Source organism: Diadema antillarum, unplaced genomic scaffold (genome assembly GCF_040938485.1).
Source record: "Diadema antillarum isolate AM-2024a unplaced genomic scaffold, OU_Dant_1.0 seq00001271_RagTag, whole genome shotgun sequence".
In the NCBI taxonomy this organism is placed as follows: domain Eukaryota; kingdom Metazoa; phylum Echinodermata; class Echinoidea; order Diadematoida; family Diadematidae; genus Diadema; species Diadema antillarum.
Genome location: NW_027272053.1, coordinates 629,624 through 656,068, shown reverse-complemented (window position 1 = coordinate 656,068; position 26,445 = coordinate 629,624). Strand labels below are relative to the sequence as shown.

The 26,445-nt window shown below is 36.1% G+C and overlaps 1 protein-coding gene across 1 annotated transcript in view; it reads right to left on the bottom strand.

Moving 5' to 3' along the window:
- Positions 1–1,732: 1,732 nt before the first annotated feature.
- LOC139745501 (1-phosphatidylinositol 4,5-bisphosphate phosphodiesterase delta-4-like) overlaps positions 1,733–26,445 on the bottom strand; it is a 79,944-nt gene continuing 55,231 nt past the window's right edge. The window contains exons 12-20 of the mRNA XM_071655889.1: positions 26,305–26,387; positions 25,150–25,272; positions 10,085–10,172; positions 8,644–8,823; positions 7,392–7,499; positions 6,432–6,493; positions 5,691–5,817; positions 3,949–4,098; positions 1,733–2,950 (exon numbers count right to left, since the gene is read on the bottom strand). Of these exons, the coding sequence (XP_071511990.1) occupies positions 2,862–2,950; positions 3,949–4,098; positions 5,691–5,817; positions 6,432–6,493; positions 7,392–7,499; positions 8,644–8,823; positions 10,085–10,172; positions 25,150–25,272; positions 26,305–26,387 (1,010 nt within the window). The 3' untranslated portion in view covers positions 1,733–2,861. The remainder of the gene's footprint in view (positions 2,951–3,948; positions 4,099–5,690; positions 5,818–6,431; positions 6,494–7,391; positions 7,500–8,643; positions 8,824–10,084; positions 10,173–25,149; positions 25,273–26,304; positions 26,388–26,445) is intronic.

Below are 26,445 nucleotides of genomic sequence, written 5' to 3'. Positions count from 1 at the left end.
AAGACCATCAGTGGTTGAACGTGCCTCTTTTTTTTTGTGCCTTCTTTTCTCTTTTTTGAGAGTTTGTTTTCTTGGTGAGTATTCCTGAATATTGAAAGGCACCTTATTCATTTGAATACTTGAAAGCCTGAAGTTTATACCTCAACATGCGAACAAGTTTTGATTCAAATCTCCAAATATATGTAACTCTTGGCTCTGTATTGATACACATATATTCATCTTTCTTGACCAAGTCTCCACTACAATACTGTTAATTGGAAATTCATGTTCTATTAGCAAATACGCATCAACTGTGTGACTTGCTAATTATACAATGGAGCTCCACCATATTTGACGATTTGTTTGTTTCTTCTTGTTCTCATTCTATCTTTATTTTTCAAATTTTTCGGGTGATGTCCATTTTATTCATAGCTGAAGAACATATTGTTGCCTTATATTCCCACCTGCCACGCCATTTGTCACAAATACATGACACTCATATGCATATATTTCATACACAGTTTCTGAGTCCATTTTATCACGCATTAAAACTTTGCTTCCCATTCTCCTCATTCAAAAAAAAAAAAAAAAAAAAAGATGTTAAAAACACATGCGTCACATTCTGCAATACTTGCAACTTAGTCCGCTTCAATTAGAACAAACATTCACAGTAATGCTATAAGTACATATAAATGAAAATCAATGGCATGGTAACATACCCATGATGTGAGAAAATATATAAAAACCTGCAATACGTAAAAGCTTCAGTCAACTGAAATTGGTCCATCCACCTCTCTTTGATTTGAAGACGATAAATTGAAAGACACAATTTTTGCAAAAAACTGGAAAGGAATAAAGGTACACGAAGGTACATGGCAATGTGTGCTATCAAAAAAACAATAGATCTGTAACAAATGTCAATTTGTTAACCTTTTGTAGAAAGTAGAATGTGCCGTCATGAGCGGAAGAAGCTTTGTGGCTGCAACATATGTAGCGTTGAAGAAACTGTGGGGTACCAGTGGTGTTGGGGCTTTCCACCTGCTCAATCGATGCCATGCCTCACTCCCATGCACAAGATGTAGCCACACATTCACGAGGCAAAATGGCATTTAAGTATTTGTTCCCAAAATGCTCATCCTATCTTCCTCTAAGAACAACAACAATATGGCCTCATACTGTTATGCAGAATAGCATGCAGAATAGCACGCACACTGATACACTGCTAACGTCACTGCATGGGACTTAACGGAAACTGGGCATCATTTCATGCCGTAAATTACAACCATTGTAGCCATGGCAACTGCAGTTATAATGGGAGCAGCTAGGCAACGACCAATTAACTGAGAGCATTTGAGTTGTTGCCGTGGCAATGGTAATGTCAAGCAATGCGACAATAATGGCCACACATACTGTTTACATGAAACAGGCCTCGGATAGACAGCATTAGATGAGTGTAGTCAAATCAATCATAGTGATATATAACAGCATGTGCCACTAATGCTATTCCTGACTTTATGAGAAGGAAAATCCTTTTAATTATCATGCAACAAGAACTTTAAATTGCCAGTCCAAGAGTGCACTATCTCTGTATGAAAGATTGAATGAACTGTGAACAATCTTCCCTCTTCTCTTTCTGAAAAATTGAAGTGATTTTGAACCTTTTCACCACCATGTCGTTTACCCTAAATTTGGCAGAACGAAGTGCAATATCCTTTGTTGCAAAAAAAAAAAACCCAAAACTGACAAACTGGTTATACTAAGAGATGGTATTTTACTACAAATTAGAATATTTTCACTACTACCTCTAGCACCCTAGTGAACAGGATAGAACCTTGTGATAATGTTACTCTAAAAATGTTGAAAAACCCTCATCTTAACACAGACCACATGATACCTACGAGACATCATCAAAAAAGGAGATAAAATATCTAAAAATTCCAGAGAGAATCTCAACAGCTGCTTCTAAATGATGGCAGATCTTGGACATACTAATCGTGAAATGTACAATGATGCACTCGAATGCCACATTTGCATAATCATGGTTCCTTCAATCCCACACATTGATTTTCATGTGGCATACAGTGAAGACTAACAGGGATACGTTCACATTGCACGATGAAAATCGGTTTACCCACAGTATAAAAAGAAAAACACAAAATGCCTCAAAAAGCACACTTTCTATCTACAACCACAAACAGTTTATCACTTAAAATACCTCCTCAAAATACCACATTCCTTACATACACATTCAATATACACACATACGTATATTGTATCCATTAGTAAAAAATTATCAGGTTGGCAAAAAAATCAATGTAATACCATGAGAGCAGTCTTGTAAGTTACAGTTTTACATTCTGAAAGACGTTCTTAAGTTTCTGGCTTGCGACCATTTCCTCATGTAAAGCGATCTACAAATTAGTTAGCTCTAGGACACTGCTAGCATTTCAAATTACATTCATATTCAATGTTTGTCTTCTCCAGCAATGCAGCTCAAGAGATGACACTAGCTAAGAGTGAATTGTTGAGGAGGGAGTAGCGTCAAAACTTTTGTGGGTTCAGCTCCTCCAAGAGACCCTGTAACAATTCAGTGTAAGCCAGTTTGACACTTGATTCCTCTTTGCATATCACTTGCCTTTACATACATAACATATTTTCCATAACATGAGAGGGAAATTACAGTTTCTTACAAAGTATCATGCATACTTGTGGGTCCCTTTACAAGACATTAAAAAAAGAGGGCCTTTTACTGGATAAAAGTAATAAAAACACTATTATTATTATTTTTAGTTGGTATTTGGGTCCTCTCTCAAATGATCATGGCCGACCTTTTGCAGCTGTAAGTGATGTGACCCTTGACCTGGAGGTCACACAGGGGTCATCTATGACGTGTTGACCATGGTGTGTATGAAGAGACTGGCTGGTAGGAGGTCGTCACCCTTGTCGCTGAGGAGAGGAACGTGGTGGTATCCTGGGATGAGGACAGACAAAGAGGAATCATATTCAGACATTCATGAAATGATATGACGTACATGTATGCGATTACATGACATACTGTGTACGCCAATTCAAGCCTGATTTTTTGCGAATCAGGACTTCCCGACAATGTCATGTTAAATTTGCGATTGTGGAGTACAGTTCTGAACAGAGAAATGTATGCACGCATGTCACATTCTTGTCCAGAACAAATTTAATATTTTCGCATCTTTTTTGAATTTGCAAATAGGACCTGACTAGCAAAATTCACGTAAATAGAAACCTCACAAAATGTTAGGCATATACAGTATAAAAACGTATCTTTTCCATGAACTTTGTGAATAATATGTGACATATTGTGGTGAACGGACGCCTTGAATGTTCTTTAAAGACAAATGGCCCTATACAATAAATGTTGTTCATCATCATCATTACCATTATCATACGCAATCAAATTATCTAATTGACATTGCTACTGTATTAGGGAAGTGGAAATCACTCGCTGGTTCATGGGTGAGATCACCAGTTTCAAGTGAATTTGACCATGCAATGACCATAATTCATGATTATTAGTAATATGGCAATGCTTGAGCACTTCACTTTATGCAACTACAACTCATCACAGTAGACAGGATAGAAAGGACAATTCCCAAGTCAAAAGACAATCAAACAAATAAACAGACAAATGAATAACCTTTTACTAGATCTCTTCCTCATGTCTTCTTCAATCAGGTCTCTATTCATAGCTGCATACAGTACTTGGTTGTTTTGTTTGCAGCATATGTTCAATGTTGATGCACACTGAATATTTGATGACACTTTGCATGCAACTTTTGATCAGGTATGTTGTATATAAAACACACACACACACACTCACACACACACACCACACAACGACAACGACGACCATGACGACAACAACAACATCATGATGTATCCAATGGTATGAGAGTTCAAACAACAGAGATTCTGGTCAATGTGCAATTGACTTACCAAGCTGCATGCTAGCGAGGGGTGTGGTGTACTGGGCGATAAACTCGTTGGCCGACGCGCGGTCGTAGTCGTAGACCGCTAGCCTGATGAGGGCAAGTTCCGGCACCTTGACCTCGAACTCGAAGACCTGGTTCCAGGTGGGGTTGAAACCTGCATTCAAAGGAAGTTGTCATGGCAACAACATGTGTCAAAGCTATAGTAGCATGGACTACAGTGAAACTCACAAGGGACATGAACCACATGTGTGATTTGAACACTTTGCAAAGTGACACAGTTTTCACGCTTAAAGGGAAAAATTGGTCTAGTTTGCATGGGTCTATACACTTTTCTAATTTTGACCCTTTGGAGTCCCTGGCATAGAAAAGGTTAATGAATCATTATCATGCCAATTAGCATAAACTTTTGACTACTCACAATCTGAGGCATTTGTTAGAACAGTTAACAATAGGGAGGATTTGATTTTGTTTTGTTTTTGTTTTTGTCAAGCCATACTTCTGTTACATGGTTCAACAGTTTATTTAAAGTATGAATACAAAAGACTGTTTTTGTTTTGTTTGTGTGGGGGTGGTCTTTCAGACATTTGTTTTTCTTTATTTTCTCATGTTGTTTTCATCACCTCCATTGATATCCCAGCAGTAGAGCCTACTATTTCTGACTTCATTGGGTCCGATTACACTTGAAGAACCAAGTGTCAAATATCAAAATTTCATGTAATTAATATCCACAGGAACCAAAATTGGCTCGAACATATTGTAATATACTGCCTGGCTGATTCTGGATTTCATTTGGCATGATTTCTGCATATTTCAAGCAACATAGACACTTACGTACATGCCACAACACTTGTTACCTCCACCAAGGGAGGAGGTTATGTTTTCGTTACCGTTGGTTTGTGTGTTTGTTTGTTCGTTACTTAGTTAGTTAGTTTGTCCGTGTGCAAAATAGCTCAAAAAGTAATTAACAGATTGGGATGAAACTTGCAGGAAAGGTTGAGAATGACACAAGTAACAAACAATCAACTTTTGGTAATGATCAAAGAATTTTGGGGGAATTTATGAAGGATTTTTGACATTTTGGCAAGTAGGGTCAATGAACTTGGAAGTTCAGGCTGCACGCATTTGAGGTTTGCCTGCCCGCACTAAAGTGCGTGCTCTAGTTTCTGCTGGGGCGAGGCGCGCTGTGCAGCTGAGGGTTTATGACGTAACAGAGGCTTCTATACAGGGAAATCTGGCAATTTTTCAGTGGGTGGAAATCACTGATCTCTATGGAAGAGCAAGATCATCGGTGGAAAGTAATTGCTTGGCGGAGGTCTGCGCTCTCGGAGTGCTTTTCTAGTTTTAAAAGAGATTATGAAGTTTGATCCTACAGGGTTAAACATAAATAGCATACACCATTAAATTTGGGAACACAGACAGATACCACATTATAGCCTTCAGCTCAGGTGAGCTAAAAACAAGAAAAGAGCTAGCAATAGAGCCACTCGCAAAAAAAAAAAAAAAAAATAATAATAATAATAGCAATCTTTCACTGAACTTCCCACACACATACTCTAAAATTCTCTCTGATTCTTTCTGACATACTTCCACAGAGTCTCAAAATCTGAACTACTGTAACTTTTAGAGTATTCTGCTCCAAAACAGAAATGGATATATCAAGAGGGAAAGAGAGATAATAAGCCTTTACTAGCAGCATGTTTACAAGGTCCTTGTTACGACTATTTGGTGCCTCTCAACTTTCCTTACCATTATTCTCAATAGTCTCAGTCTTAAACTCTTGCTTGCTGCCAGCTCCCCAGACGAACAGCTTGACGTAGGGGTCAATGACCTCTTTCTGGGACCCTGGCTTGGGAAACTGCTGACCGCTGATGACCTACAGTATACAACCAATGAGCAGAGAGAAACCAATCAGTGAATTCAGCTTGAAAGATAGGATAGTCAAACACATGCTTTCAGTGTACAACCATGTGTCTGCGTCTCTGTGTGTTTGTTTTGTTTTTTCTTTCTTTAGACAACCTTCAAAAGAGAGTCAGTCATGTGACATGGCTCTGCTTTCATCATGGTATTCATACAAATTAAAACATGTATGAGCAGTACATTTCATGTGTGCTACTATAAAGTGATGAAATAAATATATTTGTGTAACATGTTAAGTCACACACATGGCGACACACACACATCATTCATGATTTAAAAGAATAATTGATACACCTGTATTTAAAAGCATTGCTATGGATATGAACATACATTGTATACCATGAATATACAGTAAATCATAAATTTTCTGGAGAGTGACAAAAAATTTCCATTTTGGCAACATATTCACAAAATAACATTAACCTTGGTATAAAATAATGTACAAACAATGTACTATTATACACATTAAATCAGCATTTTTGATATTCAAAATTCAGGTTTTTGATACAATCTATGCAAGTTGAGATACAAGGTCTTATCATCCCAGGAAGAATAATCATGATGACTTACCGTGATTTTGACACGTTGTGTGTACTGATCTCCTGGCTTGCTCGGGTCAAATTGCATATTGGCTGTGGAAATGATGCAGTAAAACATTTGAGCTAACAAAGTACTCCATACCACTCCTTGTTGGTGAGCTGTCCCTTTACAGGCACCCAGAGATATCTAATACTGTTAAAGCTCCTATGTAGCCTGGAAAGATAAATACTGTATGGAATGTTCATCTGAAATGAAACTTGTAGATAAAGAATGTTCATAATCTGAAATGAACTTTTTGACAATGTAACATTCACATGGCAGTTATGTGCATTTATGACCAGGGAAGGAGCCTTGCTTTCCAGGTTTCCATAAATCATTATTTGTCCCACAGTGGCACTCACTGCTATCAAAATCAATTCAAATGATGAACCTATACACAAAAAGAAAAGACCAAGTTGCTCAACTGACTTAATTTCTTGCCGAGAACAGTACAAGATCTGTTGAAGCAGCAACGCAAAGCAGCCGTATCTTGGATACGCAATTAAATGTCTACCTCTTATGGTGCACACCATGTAACTTTTGATGGTCATCAAAATGATTCTGACCAGGCACTATGGGATATATACTAAGGATCATTTCTTTCCTACAAGTAGCTGCTGCCTATCATAGAATGCCTGTAAAGCTCGGTAGACGATATTTTCTTGCTTGATGTATAAGAAGCACTCCTAACTTGGGGGGACTCTACGGGATGAAAAAAATATGTGCCATAATTGAGTGTTCACGGTATTTCTCATTCTATTTCAGTATTTTCACTGTTTACCTGATATGTTTGTGATAGTATGACATGCGTTTTTTATACGTTTCCTGCTTTAATGAAAGTGAAACTGAAACAAGCACACAAGGGAGATAGCAACAAGTAAACAGTGACTCATAAGTGCAACCACAATTGTTGCCGTTGGCAACGGGACTGCATCACTTCCTACAGCTTACGTTTTCTGAGGAAAACCGGTTTGAGGATGAATCCTGACTTCCCGTTCTGGAGGAATTTGCCCTGGTTGAGGTCCATCTCCTCGCATGGAGTCTGGAAGTTTAGAGCCACTGTAATGAGAGAGGATGAAAGGAAATTACACAGACACATTCGCGGCAAAATAGAACCTTGCTAAGTCATGACATCTTTAAGGTGCGAGAGACGGAAAGGGAAATCATGAGTGACTGTCTGGGTTTTCATCTGATTCAATGGAAAAATACAAATTCTTGCATAGTCATGAACAAGTCAGTGATGTGGTGGGCAAGCTATATGCTGTTATGGTTAAGACCATGTGGATGAGAGCACAGGAGTTTCTACATGTGTTAGATTTGGGTACAAACCCAGTAGTGTTGTCATTTGATGTGGCACTTTCTTGTCATTGCCATTTTATTTATTTTTTTTTTTTTAGAAGACTTTAAAAACTGTCGGACCCATGTGTAGAAGAGTCCTACCCTATACACATGAAAGAACCCAATTCACATCTCTCGTATAAAGAGTATGGAGTATTAAATCAAAATGTAGTGGTCATACATACTAAAATGTACATATTTGGGTAGGGAGGACTACATATCATAGTCATTGAGTTGACTTTTTGCTGCCCTGGCAGACTAGGGGATTACTAAAGAATTAATAATAATAATGATAATAATAAAAATAGGTACAAGTAAGATATCTTGCTTAAGATCATGTCTCTAGAAGCTTTCTATATGGTAGAAAGAATGAGGGACCACGTTTGTGGGTGGATAAGCACATTTTCAATGACAGAATCATAAGATGGCAGTTGCTTTATACAGTTGTATCTGAACCCAAGGTTTCTGTAAAGATATATTCACATCCAACTTTCACATTCTGTGAGGTACTGTACATATGTGATATCATGCCTTGGCTCATGTGAATGTAGGACAAAATAGGACACTATATTTTCTCTTTCCCAAAAGTGTTAACAAAAGTCATGCATGGGCTTTATATGTACACAAAATTCATGGACACAATCCTCCCTGAACACTTCCTAAAATTTTAAGCCTATATACCTTTCATATTTCATGTCTAATTTTGATGAACTGTCTGTATTTCTGTTCACCTGATTTTACTCTAAATTTATTAAACTCAATCTGAGCATTGTTTGAAATGGTCTAGAAGTCTCCTTCTCCTTCTCTCAATGCAAAGGATTAAGGGATAAGATAAGGGAGATCAGGGAGATCCCTCGCGGCTTACCGATCTGAGCGCCGACGTTCCACATGCCCACTGGGTTGTAGTTGGAGGAGTTGGTGCGGAGACCACCAGGGTAGATGCGGCTGACAAAGACCTTGTTGTGCTCTACATACTCCTGGGGTTTGTTCTCAGCAAGATCGAAGGCCTTCCCCTCAGCGAAGGATGACATTTGGTGGCACTTATCTGCATCAGTCAGTGAAAATATCAAATCAAATTTGAGAGATGACATATTTTTCAACATCGATGCGCATTATCGTAATGATGATAATTCTTCTGTTTTGCTTGTCTCATTTGTGCAATTCAAGATCCTTTAAGCATACATGTACACTGTCCCGGCGTTCAGACGATCCCCCTCTGCGCGGGGAGCGCGTAGAGAGATTGTATCTTTCTTACGATATCCCCCGCTGAACGGGGGACAAATCACGGCTAGGCACCGTATGCGCGTACAAAATGGCATTTTGAGCATGCGCACTTAGGAGGAAAACAGTTGCATGAGCTGCGCGCTCTGTCCCCAACCAGAATTTGTTGCCGGGCTCGACAAGCTTTCCAGGGGACAGGGGAATGTCCCACCGAGCGTCCACGCGATGGGATTGCCGGGGGATGTCCTGGCAAACGGGAGATTCCCCTCGCAGCGGGGGATCGTCTGAACGCAGGGTGAATATGAACAAACTATCATCATGGCACATTTGAGTCTCATGTCATTTATAAACTCATTTTTCTTCTCTGCATAATAGAATCACCCTATCCTGGCTGATGAATGAAATACATTGTACATAACTGATTTCCTTATTTGCAGCAATAAAGCAAGTACTGCAACTTTAATACGAGATGAAATACTGAAGGCCATGCTCACTAATCTAACCATAAGCTACATACTTTTTTGTTCTCTTGCAAGAGCAAAAGCAAAAGCAACAATATGCAAACAATCCACATCAACGAATAGATTATTGTTTCATAGATGTCTGCCTCAATATTGGTGCTGCAGGTAAACATTTTTGATAAAATATACATGTATACTAAAGCTACAAGTATTCCAGTATGCATCTTAGAAACATACAGAGTATTCAGGCCTGTGAGTGTCACTTGAAATCTGCTCCTAAACTGTACTTCCAAATAAAACCTCTTTCAAGAAAAGAAGGGGGAGAAAGACATAAAGAACTAAGGTTGACAGCAATAGAGGAAGAGAAAAAAAAGGAGAAGACAGACAGAATGTGTGAGAGAGAGAAAGAGAGAGAATGAATATAGGGCAAAACAATGCTTAACTTTTTGTTCATATACAATGTACTTGTACCTGATGTGTTTTAGTATAAGTATAATAAAAGCAAGATTTATACATGTTATGGCAATAACTTATTATAATTTTATTAGGCACTATAAACCTTGTATTAAGCATTTATGGTAAATATGTAACTTATGATTATCGTATTATCATGATTAAACTTACACTTTTCCTTGGACTCTGGGAAGGCCTTGAAGTGGACGCTGGCTAGAGTGACAATGTCCGAGAGCTCTTTGGCCAACTTCAGTTTTTTCTGTATTTTGATATATCAAAAAAATAACAAAAACATTAGAAAACATTAGAAATGTACAATTTCAGGGAGGGTGATAAAATATGCACACACACACAGACATGTACAGCTCTCAAAACTTTACCACACTGATGATTTAACAGCTCTTTAAGGGGTGGGGGGGGGGGACATTGGTGGAGAATCTTCTGGCTATATCTGTTTTTGGCGAATACTTAAAAAGTAAACATCACTGAAAATGTAGTTTACATACTTGTGATTTAACTATTTTATCAAAGATTTGGGCACAGACATATTATCTATACAGAGTTATATGTTGATATTTGGTGATATGCAAAATATCATCTTTGCTAAAATGGCTGTCAAGAATATTATTTTTGAGAATGATATAGGAAATATTTGTATACCATAGTTCTTGAAAATATAATATGGAATGGTAATGTGTATAGGATAATCAAACAACTATAAAGGGAATACAGATTAACCATGAGACCAGACTATTATTTGGGTGTATAATGTCTTACAATAAACTTCACACATAATGTCTGGTACAAATTCATATTCAGAAATGATCATTTTATGAGAACTATCCCATTTATGCATGTTTATATACAAAATATACACATACACGTACTGCACACAAACAAACTCCATATGGAATTTACACAAGAAGAGACAACTGATTAACTAAGACTCCAATATTAACATAGAAGACAGGTGGCTAAATAGGAAAATTGACTATACAGGCCTTTTTATCTCACTGGCTTCCTTAGTCCCACATTATTTTAAGCGAGGAGGTTTTCTCAGATCATATTGTTCACTTGTATATTCTTGGTCCCATACTACAGATGCCCAATATGGGATATGAAAAATTGTCCCTATTTTCACTTGCTATGTGAAGTGTTTTGAATATTCCTGAGAAGGCACTCTGCACAACAGCCTCAGTGCAGGATTTTTAGAAGAACTGAGCACTCGCCCATATGGTGAGGTGAGGGAGGAAATGAGTGCTTGAGTATGGCCCTTCAACCCAAGATTATGCTATATAAGATTTTCTCTTTTGCTGTTGTTGTTGTTTTGGGGATGGTTCAATTAATTGTATTTTTTTCTTGTTTGTTCTCAAAATGTGTAGCCCCAAAATTTGCAGCTAAGAGCCAGACAATCACAGACTACTCTAAAGGTTAGCCTTCTATCCACAAGGCAAGTGAGAACAGAAACAGGTAAATGTATGAGCGTAGCCCCGCGTGATTGGTGTTGCTATGGCAACAGAGTGTAAAATGTGATACTAGAGTCACCTCTATGCTAAACCTCTGAACCCTGTGTCATAGAGAGACGTACAAAAGTTACCGATGCACAACTATGACAACTTCCATTACTATAGCAACTAATACAATGCTCAAAGCTGATTGGCCATGACCAGCTTGTTGCTATTAAAGATACATTTTTTTTTTCAACAGTAATTGCAGTCTTATCCATACACAGGGCTACAATCTTGTAAAGGGTATTCTTTCTGCCAATAAGTTCAAAATTTGCACTAGACTGCAGGATTATTACAGTAAGAACTCTTTACTTCCATACAATCTTAATATTCATGAAAAAAGATTGGTTCCAAGATTGCCAGAATACAGTCATTTTAATACTCAAAACCAATTTGTGCTGTGAAACCACCTTAGGCCCCATAATGTCTATTATTTGCATTGCTGTACACCACAACAAGAAAGCAGAGCCAAATCTACACTAGTCCAACAACTCAGTTACATGAGGGAAAAAAAAAAACCTCCATTGACAAGCCACCAGACAAACTACACTGTATATTAGCTACACTGTATATCTAAGAAAATACCAAACTACAACATTGATTCTAAAGACCGATTCTACAACCATGTAAGCTGTTTGTGCAGGGATGACCTATTCAGGAAAAAAAAGAGAGAAATTTTGAAGTAGTATGTCAGCATTTGAATATGCTTGAGACTTGAGTCATAATAAATTGGTTTTTGTTTTGTTTTTATTTTTCACAAAGCCTTACATCTAGTGAAATCAGGCATGCAGCATGGATATTTTGGGAGATTTTTCATTTCTGCTGCTTTTTATCATTTAGGTTAAGTTTTTGGTAACTTGTTTTTTGTTTGTTTTGTATGTTTGTTTATAAATAACAAAACATTAAGAGTAAAAAAACTATGTATCATACTTATCTCTTCCAACTTTCAAATCTTAGAATAAAGGATTTTAAAAAAAATATTTGGAGCTTTCATATCAAATTAATTCATGCAGACATACATTTAGAAAATAATGATAATTGTCAAAGAAATGTCTGCACTGCAAAATCCTTTCAAAGACTCAGCACCTACATTCTCTCTTTTTCTCTTTGCCTCTGGCTTCTAAAATCCCTGATGATATGACCCTAGGGTCATGGTTCAAACTACATTTTCACAAAATAACCAAAACATCCACACACTGTACATGGAATATGTATGCCCTGTATCTACAACCTCATACATAAACTACTACAGCATATGGAATATGGTGTTTAATAGACACATGTCTGATTTTTTTCTTTTTTAAGAAGGAATAAAAAAGTAGAAAAATAAGAGCTCTGCTACAATGTCACAACACTTTTCTACACAGATAGAGGGCAAATCTTTTTATTTTAATTGTTTTAATTTTGTGATCTGTTTTCCATCGCCCTTTGTATTATTTCTAAATCAACTCTGTAGAATGAATTTCACAACTCTTGCTGGAAATATAATCTGCAATTTTATGACTGATTGAAAAGGTTTGCAATGATAAGTGAAATATATCAATCAATTTAAAAAAAAAAGTTAAAGGCAGGCAGCTTCGAAGCAGTAGTAGGATGATTGAGAAATATCAAAAATTTATTTCAAAAAATGGTATTATCCACACAAGAGGCAGAGATTTTATGAAAAGAAACCTCCTTGTAAAAATATGATTCTTTTTTTCTTTTCTTTTTTTGATGCGCCAGTAGTAGGAAGGAAAAAAGAAAGCAAACTCTGATTGAGGTTATACACACAAACTTTCACATCACACTACTTATTATTGAGTAGCTTAAGTGTTAGCTTGTATGCTAATGAGGCTAGCAAAACACACTGGGGCCACAGTGTTGTTTTTTTTTGTTTTTTGTTTTGTTTTGCTTTTTTTTCAATTTGTTCTAAATATCTTTCAAAGACATACTTTACTGTCAATGTCAAAAATATTGAAAGTTTTGATTTACACCACATGATACACTTCGTAAGATTTTTTTTTAATGAAATTTTGTACGATCGAGTGCAAGAACTTCTCTGGCTGGTTTTCTTAGATACTTTATAACAAGAAATTAAAGTAAAAAATTCTCAGCTGATGCAAATCTTTTGCATTATTTGCACGAATACATAAATGGTGTGATTCACTTCCGCATCACTGCTCCTCTTCTCACTGAAAACTGAATACTATTACTTCATACATTTTATTTCATTGTGATCAAACATTAAGAAGACATATATCACTCACTATCTGATGCATTTGACAAATCATAAGATAGCTTAAAGATTTGTAAAACTTTTTGTGTAATGATATGATTGATTAATAATTCCTTTGATTCAGTAAATTCTATGATTTGAGAATACAATATGTACCATCAATTTTCATATCTGTTTGGTTGCTGTTTGGTTTGGTTTTCCATAGAAATGTACAATGGTATCCTTATTAACAAATTGATTTTGTGTCAAGTGTCAAAAAGCTATATCGCTTAATATGAATAGAAAAAGATGAGGCCCTGGTTAACAAGAGCAAGTCAATGTTTTAGTTTGTGTCTCAATTTAATTATTTGCAGAGCAGGGTCTTTACATTTAGCCCTTTCAGTTGAACTCCTATGCTGGGCCCTAGTTGAATCATATGTTTCATATATTTTCATATGTCAGAGAAGGTTAAACAGAACCACACTTTGTAATACTTCCAAACAACATGCTCAACTTTTAGATACACGAAAAACTGTTCATGCTCTTGATACGAACGATTACACATGTTAATGATCATGCATTTAATCTTCATGCAATTTGTAGCTTTGTTATTGTTATAATATTTGTTTTACTACAGGTTCGAAGGGCTACTTAACAACAACTAGAAAAATCTTCACACAAATTTAAAGTAAGTGGGAAGATAGGAAAAAGCATTAAATATTTATACTCATCTATGTGCAGTTACCTCAAGAGATATTAAGTGGTTCAGCTGCAGCAATTAGATCATTAGAAATTTAATACATAAAAATTAAAGCAAACTGATTATCAAGCCATATGGTAAATAAGAATTTTGAATTGTTATTGGTGAATATACATTGTAAATACAAATCATATAGAAACCAAAGATTGCAATGAGAAACAAAATGTCAGCAAATAAAATTATGGTAGAAAGTAAATGAAGACTTAAAATTGTTTAATAAAATACATTAGCAGGTTTATGAGATAACACAAATTTACCATTTCATATCATTTGTCTATCACACAGACTAGTCTCCATTTAAGTCTGAAGCTATCTATTTCTAAGTATGCCAGTGTTTGGTTACTCTACAAATGAATATTAGGTGGCAAGTTTTTAATTTTCAATTCTTTTTCTTATTTAAGATTATAACAGCTTGTGCAAACGTGAGATATTAATTTATAATATTTTGGCAAAAAAATAAATAAAAATAAAACATGCAAAGAAAAAATAACAAAGTGAGTGAAAAGTAAAAATGCAAAATGGTTTCTGCAGCCTAAGTAACTTCTAGAGTTCTATGCAGGTCTGTGCTGGACCCTTGTGGCTTGTAACTGATGAGGGTAGTTAGTAGGCCTATACATTCTTGGCATCAAAACCTCGTCAGTCTATGCCACAAGAACTATATGTGACCCTGCATCACAAAACGAACAGAAAGTCGCCAGACATGAAATTTTAGTTTTGGTAGAGCATATTCTAAAAGAGCAGACTTTAAGCTTTAAAATGATGTATAGCTCAAAACAAAAGGACTCCCCTAACCTATCTAAATATTGGAAAGAATGCACATACTCAGGAAAAGTGTGAACTGAGAAAAGAGGCTCTGAAGTACAGTGTCTATTCAAGCGCTAAATCTTTACCAAGCCGTGCTGGCTGTGCGATGAATGGGACAAAAAACAGGATGTAAACCACCAGAGTAACAATAATGAAGGGATTATCAGATAAAAATGAAATTGAGCATGCCTTATCAACAAATTCTCCCCATAATTAACACCAACTTTCAAAGCAGTAGGATCGTCCTTTCAAAAGTTATTAGAGTTGAAAGTGAAGAGTGTGTACAAGGTTTTTTAAGAAATGAAAAGGGGACTCTAAAGACACCTAATCACACTATTCCACCAAAAAAATTTTGAGATAAACTGCTAAAAACACACTTTCCTGCCCGTTTTATGATCCCAAATTTTAGCATAATGTGAAGAAGACTTACTCTTTCAGAAAATATGAAAAACTCCAGATCGCCTAGGTTGACCCATTTCACCTATTTTCAGTCCTCATACAAAATCAACGTGAGCAACTTTCTGTTCGTTTTGTGGTGCACGGTCACATATAACTGTAGATCAAACTTTGCAGTTGCTTAATATTCTTCATACACTTCTTTATTTCTCATTCTTACAAATCCATCTTCATTGGTTTGAGATGTCATCAAATAACTGACTCAGAAAAAAATGGAAGAAACCAACCTGACGGAAACCGATCAAATGTCATTATTTTGATTATGTCTGCCACTGTATCTTTACACTTTATTACTGTTAGCACCATTACTGGCACTGAACTGCTGTTACTATTTAATACTGCTCTCACATTACACTTCTTTGCTTGGCAAGAATGGCCAAAGTGCAACTTTAAACTCAGTCTATCATTACAGAGCAGTGATCATTTTTAATCAAAGGAGTTGTAACTGCTCGCTCAATTATTGAACTCATCAATCTTGGCAAGATTATTCAAATGTCTACAATGTACAGAAGAAAAAAAATAGTCACTCACACTCGTAGAATATGAAAATTGTTAACTGCAAGTGCTTGCAAAATTGACAGCACTGCTAGGAGGTACATGTACTATTGGTTGTTTGTTTGTAGTCATATGGTTTTTATTTTTGTAAAGCTTTATTATGCTATATGCTTCATGGTCATATCATATTCATGCATATATTTCATAACAACTGATAGCAAAGGGTTTCATGTAATATACATCATGCTAATTTTATTACATCACTTTAAAGGCATGCTCACAGCTCAAACAGGATGCAGCTTTAAAGCAAACATGCATTTTTCTAAGCTCTTGCTTGATACAGGTTCTAAACAACACTATTTACCAACCACTCTTCTCTTCAAAGAGAAGACATAGATTATACTCACGATAAATAGATTTCACTACCAGTAGAGAAATAAACATATCATAAGCTACATACAATGACAAAACTAGGTCTGAATCTAACATACATATGTGTGTATAAGAAAGAGCCCTCTTTTCACAAGGAACTGTTCTACCTACTGCAGAGCACAAATTACCAAACAAACCTAGAAATAAAATCATATATAGAAGAGGTTAGAATTAATGTAGGTTTCTGTTCTTTCCTTGGCTCCTTTTGGGAAACATGGTTAACATGATATTCAACATTTAAATCAATTTTTTAAAGAAATTTTATCATTGTACAAAAACAATATTGATAGAAATTAAAATACTAGTAGCACACCTAGATGCACATGTAATAAAAAAGTTTTATCTCTATTCTTAGATTAAAAGGCATTAAGTGAAAGCAACTGTATAGTGTGATGTATTAGCTCCAACAAATTCATCATGGAATTTTCTGTAATAAAAAGGCCTACATCTATATAATTTGTCAGGAGAAACAGGGCTTTACAACTCCTACAATGTATAAAAATAGAAAATTCAAAGTGTAGAAGATTTTCTAACGAGGTTATTTTTATTTTATTTATTTTTTATTTATTTATTTATTGTTATTGTCATTTTTTGGGGGGGTCATCAATTATCAGAGGCATTGTAGTCTAGTGGTCAAGAAAATTTATATTACTTACATGTATCTACTAGGGGTAGTTTTGTTTTGTCTTTCACAAGACAAATGGAAAATGTAAGATATGATGAAAGTGTTCATATTGCAGTAGCCACAATCATGTCAACTGAATGATGACATGATTCTGCATCCATAATGTATTCATGAATATTTTTTTTCAAGTTTACCATTTTGCAATTAATCTGCAAATTTGTTTCTTTCTTTTATCCTTGCTCTCTGGACCTCGACTAACTGTCCAGGTCTTAAAGAGATTATTCAAATCAAAATCCTTTTAATCGGACACTGCATGCTCCTACAAGTTAATAGGTAAAACCTTTCAATTTTATACTTGCTAACCACCAACTCCCCTCAAAAACAAGATGGAGAAGAAGAATAGGAAGAAGTTGTAGAAGAGCAAGGAATGGGAAAGGAAGATGAAGAAGAGAAAAGAGAAAAACATTCATTTTCTGTGCATGTTGGAAAAAATATATTGGAAAAAATATATATATTATGCAGGGCTAAATTAAAGTTGCCTTTATTTGCAGCTCATATTTAACTATTAAAAGTGCACATATGTAGCAAAGGGTGAATTACTTTTGTACATATGTGTGAAAATGTGAAGTGTGTGACTCTGTAAATCAGTCTTTTCAAGTCACCTTTGTGGAAAGAGAACAGGGAGGATAATGCAATTTTCATCTTACACTTTCAAATAAATAGCTATGTAAGATTACTTTCCTGTTTCTAGTGAAATACAACTAAATATAGCTGTATATCACCAAACATCATTTGCTATTCAAATGTGACACATACATGTAATTTGATTAACATTTCATAACATATTCTGACTTGAAAGCCATAAATACATGCAATAAATTGTTCTACACAGATGTGAATATTCAACGCAGTGATATTTTCTTGGACGTAAGCAGAGACAGCAATTGGAACGTGAGTGTGGTTAGAGATGAAGCTGTGTGTTATTTGTCTCAGTGCGTGAAGCAGAGCGGAGATGAGATGCACACATACGTGACAGCATGCCAATCACATGCCTGTTCACATGACTAATCACATGACTAAATCACATGATCACTGGCTGGCATACAAGGCACTTACCTTCTTCTTGTCTTTCTGCTACCATCAAACCCAACCATCACAAAACAAAATAAACAAAAAAAAAGAGTAGAAAACAAGGTAGAAAGTGTGACAAAGTTAAAAAGGAATGACAGGAAAAAGGTTACACAGTGCGATTTGATATCACAAATTACGATCAAATGCAGAAAAACTCGGCATTCAGTGCAGAATCAAGATAATGCACACAATTTCTCGGTAGATCAATGACATTAAAAGTGGTAAATGATAAAAAGAATATAAAGAACACTCCACAACATTTAAATGACAGAAAAAACAACAACAAAATACGCAGGGATGGGCTGTGGAATGGACAGGAACAGCAGTCGACATTACAGCGATCATATGATGCATACATGTACGCATGAATAGTCACAGATATAACACTAAAAAATGTACACACACATGTCAAAGTGTGTGGTGTGTGTGTGGGTGTGTGTGTGTGTATTATGTGTATGTGCTTATGTGTGTGTTTGTACGGTATGTATGAGTGTTTGTATGCATTTTTTTAAGTATATAAAAAATGTGTGTTCATGTGTGTATAACAGTATGTAAATACACATATGTACAATGTACAATGTATGTGTTGCGTGTGTCATCACCAATAAATGGGCCTAATTTTATGCACCACAATTTATTGGGTGCAAAAACAAAATTTTGGGCCATCATTCATCCTGTAAATACAATATTTCAATGAAAAGTCATTCTAAACTATACATAGTACAACACTATACAATGTATATACAGATTTTTATTTTTTTTAATCTTTTTTTTTTGGGGGGAATGCCTCTATATGGTAGTAGGTCTACTTGTTTATATCAATCACAATTGTATGACTTTTTTTTAGCCATATGGAAGGATATTCATAAAATCATTTTGAATTCTGTTTGATGGAAGCATGTGATTCTTTCAGTATCATGGAATTTACAGCATTTTTCTTATGCTTCCCTACTAGAAATATGGGTTCCTCAAATTATTTCTTGTATATTTTTTTTTCTTAAAAAAAAATAATAAAAATGCTTCATGCAAATACACACACACAGAAAAAAAAAAAATCACAAAATGTTGCTTGCTTCCTTCAAATTCAGCCCAAAAGGCAAGGCGGCATGGAAAAAAAATATCACCAATATCTTATGCATTAAATTATGCAAATAAAATGTATAAATCTTGTATATTCTTGTTCACCATTATAAACCCACATATCATGGATGGGCCAACGTGCAAAGTATAATGCCATGGAGCTCTCGGCGACTTTTGCTTTCGTAATTACATGCTCACTGAGCCAAAAATAAAGTAAGAGCCGATCAATTTTACACAGCCATTTCATCTCCCCACCCCCACTTCAGTGCATAGCAGGCTTGAGTCACATGCTCACAAACGGTGCCAATCATTAGAGATGGGTAACTGTTTTTTGTGGGGTTTTTTTGTGTTTTTTTTTGTTTTTTGTTTTTTTTGGGGGGGGGGGGGGGAGGGGGGAGGAAGGCGGGAGCGAAGGTAGGCAACTCCCAATGTGGTGCCTACGTCAACTGAACATTTGGTAAGGGATACTCTTTCTAACAAGATCAAATTCAGGAACCTAGACAAATTTGTCCATGGGACTTTAAACTTAGACCAATGTCTGGGACTTTACCATCTCCATACCTTTCCATTTTAAACCCAAGTTTAACTGCAACAGAAAATGCATGCTTTGATATTATGTATATCTTTTCTTCTTCTTTTTTTTTGTCTTCTTTCTTTTTTTTTTCTGGGGGGGGGGGTGGTTCACCATCATTTTTTGCAATGGAATCACAAATAACAATTGATTCACACATGAAAAGACACAAAAACAACTGACAGTCTTATCACAAAAACAATACATCAAGACATGCCATGCCCCCCCTAAATCAAATCCATTGATACATTATGAGTAATGGATCATAGGATAAAAGCTGTGGAGCCTTTTTTTTTTTTTGTCTTCCATTAAAATGCAGTTTCCCATAGTGACCTCGTGCTGGGTGTATGCATTGGATATATGAAATACACCACCTGCAAGAGAGTCATTTCAGAAGTCAAAATTTTTCCTCTAAAAACATATTATTTAATGTCAGGGCCACTGAAATCACGCATCCCTGATGAGGATGTTAAGTATCTCATTTCTGCAATATTTCTTTTTATTTTCATTTTCTGCAAATTACTTCCCTCAGATTGTACCTTTGAATTTTTTTTTCTTTAATATCAATTTGTTGTGTAATTTGTATTAAATAATTATCAATATTTCGTCTTCATCAAGTTTTTTAATTCTTCTTTAAAAAAAAATCCTATGATTTGTACAAATGAAAAATGTATAATTCATACATTATGTTTGTCATGAAATTGAAGAAATATATAAATATCAAATATCATATAAATATTTGTATAGTGATCGAAGGGCTTAAAGTAAAGTAGTTGAGCCCCTTCTGGTAGCTGCTGTAATCATGCAGGTACTGATTATCGTAGAGTCCCAAGACTGAAAGAGGAAAAAATGTATCTGTAGTTTAAGCCATTGCTAATACCAGACTGGGTTTGACACATGTAAACTCACTGGGAATTATGATATCTCCAAGGCAACAGGTTAATATAATCATCTTCTATTGCATCAATATACACTGGTATCCATGAAGTTTGCTTGTTAAAGATGCCCATGTCTTTCCCTTTAATATACATACATGTTGTATCATCGTGCAGGTATTATACTCCATATTGGCAATTATTATTATATGATATATGCCCATCCACCAGTTAAATGCTACCATGTGGTCCCAATGAATACATATGTGAAATTCTCTTCACTACTTTAATACTTTTCAAACTTTATCTCTTAATTTATGTATTTAAAATAGATACACATATAGATATACTATTTCCTAGAGTACTCAAAATAAAGCTGTACAGAATACTTCTGTAAATAATTAGAGGGAGGGAGTAAATGACAGACAGACAAAGAAGAAGAATACAAAGTTCAGTCTGAAAAGAGACAACATCCAACGAAGTCACATAAAATACGTCATGACCTCGGTGTAATGAACTTTAGTAGGCACATTCCTACCAGTAGTAGTCAAGACACATGACTATCACACACATAGAAACAAATGAACAGATGCTCCAGTAATGAACAGTAATTGGCAAGCAGTGGCTCAGTGGGAACATTCTCACACTGCTCACAACATGGAGGTGGTTACTTCATTCCAAATGGTTTTGTTTAACGACAAAGATGTTCAAGAAAGTGTGGGGGGGGGCAAACAAACAAACACATTGGAACTTGCAAAAGATTGGAAAGAAAGGGATGGGGGTATAAAAAACTTGCAATTGATCGAAAGAAGTGCTTTGTGATATTGACAACAAACAACAAAATACAAAATTAGAGAAGGTCCCAAGAGAGGAAAAATGACCACCACATCGATTAAATATGACAGAGACCAATGCAGCATACACTTTTTGACTACATACCTGACCGCCACCATCCTCCTGGGAGAAGACAAGATAAACGATAACCAAACAGCGTAAAAACGGTAAGAGTACTCCGCCAACATTCACACTAACACTCTCTTTACTGTCAGACACAGGTTTTCAAATATAACAAGTACTTTGTCTGCAACGCATTGCTGCAGTATCATATAAAAAAAGGATGGACAGAAAGACGGACAACCGGACAAAATGATGCCTCCCATCGCCCTTCGAGCAGAGGCATAAAAAGTGAGAAAGGGAGAAACCCTACAACATCCCTCCAAAAGTCGGCACATACCACTAACCCACTCTTAAAAACTATTTCTATCCCTTTCTACCACTGGTAATCATTGAACATGCATGATACATGACAAGGCCCACTTTAATAGCGCACAATACTTTTGCAGATTCATTACAGCACTCTGCTTGTTTGCTTGTTTAATCCTTTTTTTCTTTACAAAACCATAACAGTTTTATATTATTCTGCTGCAATTTGCTCACATTTTGAATTTTTACATGACACTTACAACGAACATTATATACGAAGGATTTCTTGGCACTGACTAGCATTTGCATATCATACTCCATTTCACAGTTATGGAATGTTTTACCTCATGAGTCCAAAAAAGAAATAAAGGAGAAAAAAATCCTGCAAGCATGCTTTGTTCCCTAGCAAAGCGTATCCTAGCATTCCCTAGCATTCCCACGCACGAAACATGTCACATTGATGATTTTAACAAAAGTATGTTAAGAAACAATAAAATGCAGACATTTGCCAATTGCTTAAAGTCTTCACAGAATTTTGTAAATGGCTGCCGATGTTTGGAATGACACAGATATCGCAATGGACAATGCAGTCACTTTTTTCAGATTTCTACTGTATCAAGCACGGATGTAAAGAGTAATGGCTAAGATGACAAAAGCTGATTAAAAAAAAAAGAATAACTAGGGGCAAGAAGTTAAGAAACTGCTGTGGTAGCTTGCAATTATCAATTGTCATTAGAGCTGCCTTAAAGTGATATGTGCGATACAGGACCCAGTACACAGTTACTAGGAAAAAAAGAAATAATTGCAGCTGCTTTTGATAATTGTGGTTACTTTTTATTATTTCTTTTATTTTGTTCTTGCTTTAATTGGCTTTTTGTTTCATACTACACGTATGCAATGCAGAGACACAAGAAGAGAAGAGCCTTATGATATGAAAGAAATCTTGGACAGACATATGCACCTAAGGGGAGGGAATGGCAGAAGGTGGGAAAAACTCTGAAAACAAACCAATTTTAGTTCATCACCCGTTTTTTGCCCATCATGGGGACTTTGGCATGTATTAACTTTCTCACTTGCTCGGTAGGTTTCTGGGCGGGGAAGAATGACATGATTTTTCCATTGTCATGGAATAATACACCTATGGGGGAGGTGCAGCTTATGTAATCATGTCCTTGACAATGCCATGGCCTTAAAACAGCAATTGAACAGCTGGTCCTATCACGTAACATGGCAGTCATGTGTATGGTCAAGCCAAAAAATCCCACTGAATGTTTATGTAAAGCCACCGAGTGCTGATGAAACAGCATCATTAGTAGACAAATAACCAAATTTCAATCATCAAAACTGTCACTGCAAAAAAAAAAAAAAAAAAAAAATGTGTTAATTAAGTAGCATTTAAATGAAATTCATACAGCTCTCTTGCACCAATATCTGTACTTCAAAGAAAGTTGGATTATGTTAAGAATGAAACACCAGACCATATCAGGAAAGACAGTGAGTATAAACTCCCACATGTAGACATAACATCTCAGTCCCCAAAATGTGCCAAACTTCAAAAGTACAACAAAGTGTCTTTCCATTCATCCTTACTTTTGTTCCAATATCCCCTTCCCATTGAATGCAAGAATGATTTTTGTTGCTTTCCTTAATGCTTTGAAACAAGGGAATTCAACAACAGAGTCAAGCTGGTTTTGGTTGCTAGGTGTAAGCAAATTATTCATCTCAGAGAATCCAGCTTAACATAAATGCTTATCATGCCATATGCAAATCAAACATATGAGCAATCACGAATTATCTTGACAAGCAGCAAATATTAGCAAGTACATATCGTCGCTGGGGCGACAAGACCTCATATCTACAAAATGTCAAATGTTCAGGAGAGCCAAAAAACATGGCGGCCAAAGCACTATGGCGAATGGGATAGCCTTTCCTTTGACATGCCGTGGGGGCTTCATTTTTGGAGTAAGACAGTTGGGATTTGGACAGGACATCACTTGACCCATTATTTGACCATTCATCCAAAAAAGTCATTTTCACCAAAATTGCAGATACAAGGTCTTGTCACCCCAGCGACGATATGTATTAGCATTCATTTGCAAAGCAGATGTCATTGAATACACTTGTACTTCTGAAAGATAACAACGATGTGTAATTTCCACTGTAAATGTTGCATAATCAAAACAGATCACAATCTGCTTCTGGATCATACAATATTTCATGTAATCAATGAAGCGATGGTCAATTTCTGACCCTCCTTTATTGGTCCATTCCGAACCTCAAATAGTTATCATTTTACATGTATTTTTTAAACATCCTCACATGGTGTGGATCAGAAATTGACCACCACTTCACTGATTTCATGAAATATTCTATGATCTTGCAGCAAATTGTGATCTGCTTTGATCATGTACATGTATTATCTACAGTGGATATTACACATAGTTGTTATCTTTCTTAAGTATTCTATGTCATTTGCTCTACAGGTCAGTAACCATATAATCACGACACACTACTGCTTTTTTTAAAGACTACACTAGGGTGCTTGCTGATCAAGAACTCAGTACTAGCTACAGTTTCCAGCAAAATTTTTATCTTAACTTAAACTGTGGGAATGTAGGCAGTTTGCCAGCTATAATTTCATTTGAAGAAAAAAAATAAAAATGACAAAAAAATAACAACATAACAACTTCTTCAAATACACTGTAGATGGCAATACACAACAGCATGACATATTTTAAATCAAGCTACTTCTCAAAAAACTAGAGCATACATGCGCTACTTTTCTTTGAACAGAACATAAAAGAGATAAACAAAGATCAGTGTCTGATAAAGGCACTATGCAATTTGTCGCTCCCTAAAATTGTCTCCCAGTCTGTATGCACCTAAGAATACATGCAACATACAATGTACAATCTTCTTGTCTATAAAAATGGCATTTTTTGCATTTAATTGGTTCAATGTCAAAAGAATAACTCTCGAACTCTGAAGCAGAAAAATAAATTAAAACATACATATACAAACAAAATATCTAACTTTGGTGCTCTTAACATCTACTGAACATTGACGACATGCTAATATTTGATGCCATTTTTTTTTTCTCACCTTCTTCTTCTTCTCCAACTCTTCTTTGATCTGTGGGTCATCAGGGTCGATGTCGGCTGCCTCGTCCTCGTCACTGACCTCTCCGTCATCCTCAGCAGTCGTGGACGGGGGAAGCCTCTTTCCCTAGCGTGTCATATTTAGAATGAATTTGGTCAATAATGCATCCAATGTGAGCAGATGAATCTACTGATGCATAATGTATTATTCATAAATGATCAAATATTCAGTTTATGTCAAGGTACAGGCATCATAAACATCAGGCAAAGAAGAGACACTGAGAGAAAGGTAAAAAAAAAAAAGAACTGCATCCAGTCAAACCTGTCTACAGCAGCCTCCTGTCTATAAAGGCCGCAATTTTCGTCTCCCTTGGGTGGCCATTATAGACAGGTTTAATGTTGTATACTCTGTCTCTCTATGGGTCGTACTCCAAACTATGTGCAGTCATTGTACATCACCCTCTCCACCTCATATGTCTCAGCCCCACAGTTTGATTCCTGTCTGGTTTCTACCATTTCTTCAATCTACTCTTTCATGACACTTTTCTTCTTTCTCAACTCCATATTCCTTCTCTCTACCTGATTAAAGCTGCATGTTCAATACCGTCATTAGCGAGCTTTACTGTAGATCTGCAACACAAATGCTAAGATGATGCTAATTAGACAAAAAATGGTGATCTGCACTTGCGCGAGGCAGTTGTTTCTATTGTCCAACCCAGGAGGCTACGTCGTCTTAGCGTGTGCGTCGCAGATCTCAAGCTCGCTATTGTCACAAGGATGAGACTAGAAATCAAACTTGCACTTGCTTTCATATACTGTATATGCCAAATATTTTGCGAGGTTTTTATTTTCAAGAATTTCGCAAGTCAGGCGCTATTCGCGTAATTAAAGACACACGAAAATATTGACTCTGATCAGGCTATTAATGTGGCATACGCGTACATACATTTCTCTGTTCGGCACAAGGCTCCACGATCACGAATTTAGCCACATGCAAAATTGTCAGGAAGTTCCGATTCGTGAAAATTTAGACTCACTAAATACATGGCGTACAAAGTACTACTATAACAAATTACACATTGTAATGTAGAATATGCATGGATCTATAACAGCTGTATAGTTTGAGAATAGTGGACCAAAAATATATTTTCCATCTCACCTTTACAAGGATCTTTCCCTTCAAATCCTCCGGTGAGGGAAAGGCTGCGGCATTGTGGAGGTTGTTGTTCGTGTACAGCTTGTCTGAAATATTTAGGTGAGAAGACATTAGTATACACAGTATGATTAGAGGTACATTCTG